The sequence below is a fragment of the Macrobrachium nipponense genome, chromosome 28, assembly GCF_015104395.2.
Source record: "Macrobrachium nipponense isolate FS-2020 chromosome 28, ASM1510439v2, whole genome shotgun sequence".
NCBI classification, from domain to species: Eukaryota; Metazoa; Arthropoda; class Malacostraca; order Decapoda; family Palaemonidae; genus Macrobrachium; species Macrobrachium nipponense.
In genome coordinates this window covers 34898716-34904855 of record NC_087217.1, presented here as the reverse complement: position 1 = coordinate 34904855, position 6140 = coordinate 34898716, and the positions used below count along the sequence as shown (strand labels likewise).

Here is a 6140-nt window from a genome sequence, read left to right as displayed (position 1 = left end):
GATTAAAGCTCAGATAAACCCCCGTGACTGTAAAAATAACGCTTAGAGGCTATTTTTACAAACAATGTCGATCCTGAAGGCGCTAAGCATTTTCCAATCATGTGTAACTTGTTCACACCATGATAAAAGGGAGAAATCGATTAGGCCCTTCCCCTCGGGCGTGATTGGCCGAAGGTGGGTGGAGGGCGCGAGGCGATTGGTCGGCGGGTGGAAGTGGGCGGAGTCAGGTATGATCCCGGCTGCTCACTGACACGGTGTTATGATTGTAACAAGAGGCATGGATGATTCTTGTTATATTTCATTCTGGCATGATCGCTGTCGGCGCTAACACCTGCAGCGAGAGGGAGGGAGACACACCACCACTCTCACTCACACCGTCGAACCCCTTTAAGGACTCGTTTCGTACACGTTTTCGGACACGCTCGTGGTACGAGCGCCCCTTCGGACGGCCACTTTACGAGTTAATGTGCGAGATGTTGGAAGACGAAGTCATGTGTTAGACTATACGGAGAGGACTTTGCCAGTTTAAAAATAAACCTTCCCGCGCTCACGAGAGAGTGAGAGAAAGAGAGAGAGAGAGATTACTAGTTCAAAGTGACTTACGGAACTCAAGACGGAAAGAAGACCCCAGGCATTTTCTCTCTTTTTTTTTTTTCATTTGTTTTTTTTTCTCTCTCTTTTATTCTAGTGATGCACGCAGGAGAGCATTAAAAGTAATCCGCATCGTAAACGGAGACGAAAGGCGAGCAAAAAGCGAGTGGTTAACTGAACCGAGGGAAAGAGTGGTAACGCACAAAAAAGTGAGTCTAAATTGAATACGCGCGGCTGCCCTTCATCACACCATAAACCAGCTCAATGGTCGGGCGGTAAAAAAAGTTTCGTAATAACTTCGTAGTTACTCATTTGTTTATGGGATAAGTGAGGACACGTAGGGCCCATCTGGAACGACCTTTTACCGTAACTAAACATAACAAGAGTTTGACACGGGCGAAATTTTTCCCTTCCCCCACTGTGTGTGGGCGTGGTGATAGCTGTGGCCCGGAGGGAAGTGTTCTGTGACTGAACAGGTGGGCGTGGCTGGAATATTTTCTAATTACCCGAGACTTTGCCTTGGAGCGCCTCAAGTCATTAGGTGCCGCGAGCTGGTAATGACGACCGTTTGAGCGCCGCAAAGGGCGCCAACTTTGGCAAAATATGAACCCATGAAATGTCTTGTTTTTATCCTGCATCGCACATCGTTGACTATATAGGTGTAAGGTCGACGACGGCGACGACCTTTCTTCCCGGGTCGTCTTCATAGGTACAAAATAAAAATAGGATCTTTAGACTGAAAACGGACCTCGAGTCTTGGGGGACTTGAACAGCTGTTGTTCCGCCCTGAGATCGCAGAAGTCTTGTCGCAACTTCCCGAAGAATCGCTGCATAACATGACATTCATTTTTGCTCCTGTGGAGACTTATTTGTACATTATACTTAGTTCTGAAGCATTTTGAAATGTGGACGCATGATGTAAATGGACAGGAAACGTGAGAAATTCGATAATCATCATTTGTGAACAAAAAAGGGAACATTATATATATAAAAAAATAAACTTGACTGAAGACTGATTTCCATTGTGGACGCTTTGATAGAATCATATTTGTAGAAGAGCATCCGATTACCGTGGGCGTCAGCACCCTAAAGCCCTCTTCCGGTGGTGCGGGCGTGGGGGACATCCTCTGGGCCAGAGGAATCTTCATCATCTGGGCGTAAGGACCTGATCGAAGGGGCGCCATGGGGGAGGCGAGAAGTGGGAGAGGAGGAGAGGTCCATCTGCCAGGACTCAACTATCTACATCCCGTCCACGTCCTGTCCCAGCTATCCCGCCCGATCCCGCTGCCTATGGGCGTCTCGCCTTTCGGCCTGGCCCACGCCTTCGCGCCCACGCTGCCGCCCACGCCACCGCTTCCTCATGCTCTAAAAATGATGAGCGGGGGGATGGGGGGCATGTATTCGTGGGGCTTCAATCTCCAGGGCCCCATGATGTCCCCTCTTCGACCAGGCGGCCCCCTGGGGAGGAGTCTCGCCTCTCCCGAACGACAGCTCGACCTTAGGAATGACGATGGTAAAGGTGAGGGGGAGGGAGGGACACCACAGTGGGGGGGGGGGGGGGGGAGAGAGAGAGAGAGAGAGAGAGAGTGTGTGTGTGTGTTTTAGTGGATTTGAAGACGGATTTTTTTTTTTTTTTATTACCTGGAAGTGATAGCTGATGCTTGTTTGGGGGAGTGTGTGTGTTCGTGTGTGTGTGTGTGTGTGTGCCCTTAAGTACGAGCGTATTTATGATCTGTGAATGTCATTTCTTAGTTTTATGTGTGACTGTCTATCTCTGATATTTACCAATTGCCTATAACAATTAGTGCTGTTATGAAATGTTTTTTTCCCTTACAGAAATAGCGCTTGTAAATCCTTTAACAGCTGTAATTGGTTCTAAAATGAAACAAGAAAGTGAAAAGATACCGAATAGTCCTGCTGAATTCACAATCCGATTTTATTAGGCATAGCTACTATTTTTTCGTGGAAGTCTCAATGACTTTTGGCCTCCACGAAGTCATTTTGGATTTTTCTTTTTGTATGAGAATATAAAAGGGACTGTCCAATATGCTACATCTCGTGGTCGAGGACTTAGAAAATTGGCTTAATTTGGCGGTTCTGTAGTTAAATCATATTTAAAATGAAAGCTGCGATTGTAAGAATTCTAAATATTATCATTCCTGCTTAATGATGCACGAGAGACATCCTACCATAAACAATAACTAGATAAATTCGAGAAATCCGAAATTTTCTAAAATGATAAATCAACATTTTACCAAATATTTCCCAAGACCTCTTCATCCGTGAAAGGAAAGGAATAAATACACAATATCATACATGGTTGCTTCAAGTGAGGATTCTGCAGAATTAATATTTTGTCAGTAAATCTTTTTTCATCTATGGGCAAATTATTATTATTGTTTTTGTTATTATTATTATTATTATTATTATTATTATTATTATTATTATTATTATTATTATTATTATTTTTATTATTATTATTTTATTATTATTATTATTGTTGTTCAGAAGATTAAACCTAACCATATGGAACAATCCCACAAGGGCCATTGACTTGAAGTTCAAGCTTCCAATGAATATGGTGTTCATTATGAACAAGTAAGACTCGGCAATGGGAAATACAGAAAGAAGAGGCCCCATTTAGTAAAAATGTAAAAAAAATGATTAAATTAACAAATTGTTAAAATGTATTAAAATGCAAGAATAGTATTAGGGTATAATGTATTGCACCTTCGCTTGTACTTCTAAAGTTCCAATTGCACGAACTTCAGAAGTTCAACACACACATAATAAGGTGAGGTGAAAATTTTAAGCTACACTGTTTGTTTTCCTTTAGGCTTTTTCAAGTGAGGATAATTCTCTTATTCGGAAGTAAACAAGCCTAATTTAGCTTTAGATTTCTTCTACCCGTTGTTATCTTTGTAAAACTGGTTAACTTTTGTCTTTGAAAGACTTGAGGTCCACTCAACAATAGGGAGCTTTCCTAACCTCTATGAAGAGGTCTTACGCGCCAATGACCTCCTTGCTGAGGAAGCTAATCATTCTTCAACATGGATTCGTAACGTTATTGAAAACTTCACCAGTTTCTGTATCGGAGCTTATCAGCTAATGCGTCCATGAGTATACAGTGTGTACCAAAATTTACATCTTTCCTTGACAGACCAAATGGGGAAAGAATGAGTCGGAACGTAAAGTTAATTAATGAGATTTTTTTTTCCACTGTTCTTTTTTTAATTTTTTTAAGACGGGTGACGGAAAAGTCGGTAATTAACTCGGTTCCTTAACTTTGATTTAATTAAGAAACTGTTTCTTGCCTGATTCAGTTGTAAAAGGATTCATTTTATTCTCGACAGAGGTCTTCCACATTCTGAGTAATGATGGAGTCAAATTAATGGGAAGATGAGAATGAAAACTTGAAACCAAAGTTGAACTTCTCCCTTTTCAATGGAGGTTGAGCCCAAGGAATAGTTTCTCGGTCATAACCTTTATATGATAACGGAAAGAGCGTTTTGTATATGTTGGAGTACTGCGTTATACTGAAAAACCGTCATCGAAACATAAATGCCACGGCAGATTATGGCACATAAAAAAGGAAATGAAAATTTTAAAAGATTGAGTGCCATGCCAGAGACGAGAAAAAGAAGCAGAAATATAGTAGAAAGAAATAAAAGTAAAATATGAGAATTTGAAAATGCCTTACAAAGCGGCGCTCAGCGGACAATCGTCCTTGCAGCGAATAGAAGAAATCTTCATACTGTCGCAAAACGAAAGAACTGAAATTCAGTAAAAAAAAAAAAAAAAAAAAAAAAAAAAAAGACATTTACTGAAGGAAAACACAGAAACCAAATAATCTAATAGAAGAAAGACCTATATTACAAATGAGTGATAGTGAGAACTTGGAACTTCAAAATATAAACATGAAAGGAGTAAAGAAGAAAAAAATAATAGAAACTGTATAGCCACATGAATTCCCAAATGGCCCCTCATACATCAGCAGGTAAGTGTGGTAAAGGACCTGTTAGTTCTGATTTATATCTAGATCTATCCATGAAATTGCTATAGATCTCTCTAGATATTAGCGGCTGAGGAACCAATGGTCATCGGCGGCAAAAGAATAGAAGTTGGTCCTTCAGCTAAAAAGTGGACCAGATCATCTTAATGATGCAGAATGCAACTGACTTACGCATCGTAAAGCGATCTCACGTCATCCCCAGTTCGACGGTGTCACGATGGTTCAGAGGGGAAGGGAAGGGAAGGCATCTTGTGAGGGGAGGGACTTCATTCAGAAGTCTTATTTGCTCCGTTTTGGAATACTGGCTCAGGGAAGTGTCACCTACTTTGAAATATTGCTTTCTTGAAAACGATGAAGTAACGAAGGGTTTACGAATAACGTGAATATTTTCCCCGATTCATTTTATCGTCTTCACGATGATGCCACCTATTCCCATAATTGTATGGTCGGTTGAATACTATAAAACGGTTTACAATGACGTGAGTCACCGAAGCGATGTGGAGTAGATTAAAAACCCTCACAGAAAAGATCATAGCGCAGAAAACGGTCCATGGGTGGCGGCCGCACTCAATTGCTTCAATATCGTTCGCGAAGGAATGAACAAGCGACCATAAGATCAGTCGTTTCGCTGCTGAAATTCAATTAACAGAGGACGATGAGCGAGTTATCTTTCGAATAAAGCGCTTAGGATCATACCTGTGAATCAGGCAGATAATGGCCGGCTGTTATCGCAAAATAATGACGCGTTATTAGAGGATCCTGAGCGATATTAGGGGCGATAAAGTCTGCGGCGAAAAGGCCTCTCGATACGTAATCTAATTGCGGAGCATCCATCCGACGACTCTCTATCAGGCCTTTGGCGAGGGGCTGGTACGGTTTTTTTTTTTTTTTTTTTTTTTTTTTTTTTTTTTTTTTTTTTTTATTTTTTTTTTTTTTTTTTTTTTTTTTTTTTTTTTTTTTTTTTGTGGGGGGGGATGGGTGGTGGGCTCATCTGTAACAGATGCTTTACGTCTATGCCTGCGAATTCTGAAGCCATTTGCAGATTCTTTCTCTAGAAGCTACAAAAGTTAAATATGTGAACAAGAGCTGATATATCACGCACATAAGAGGACAGAAACGAAGCAAAAGTATAGAAAGGGCATCAGAATAAAGGCCGCCCATTTACTGCAAAGTGAGTAAACCAAACACGTATCGCTCAACAGATGAAAAGGCAGCAGAAATAAATAATCCGGAGCACATCGTTTCTGTATTTACATTCAGTTATATTGCCACCTTAAAACCGAGTCGGACATGGTCGCTGCGGCCGTCATTCCTATACTTACCTGGTCATCTTTTACAGGACTGTTCCCAGTGGGGTTCACGTAGTACTTACCTACTATATCCTTTATGTGGCAGAGTAGCACATCATTGTGAATTGAAGTCATATCCCACGTTAACGATCTTGCGTGTCAACAGAAGGAAATGAGGCACAATGTATCAGAACAGGAAAAAACTGACGACAAGAAGATGAGGGAAAAGGTCAACAAACTTATTTATC

At 41.1% G+C, this 6140-nt stretch overlaps 1 protein-coding gene across 2 annotated transcripts in view; it reads left to right on the top strand.

Annotated features, from left to right (window-relative positions):
* Window positions 1–287: 287 nt before the first annotated feature.
* LOC135201662 (homeobox protein unc-4 homolog) overlaps window positions 288–6140 on the top strand; it is a 37303-nt gene continuing 31450 nt past the window's right edge. The window contains exon 1 of one of the 2 annotated variants that reach the window (XM_064230774.1): window positions 288–2110. In XM_064230774.1, coding sequence (XP_064086844.1) covers window positions 1774–2110 — 337 coding nt within the window. In that variant the 5' untranslated portion in view covers window positions 288–1773. The remainder of the gene's footprint in view (window positions 2111–6140) is intronic. The other variant, XM_064230775.1, reaches the window with a different exon arrangement.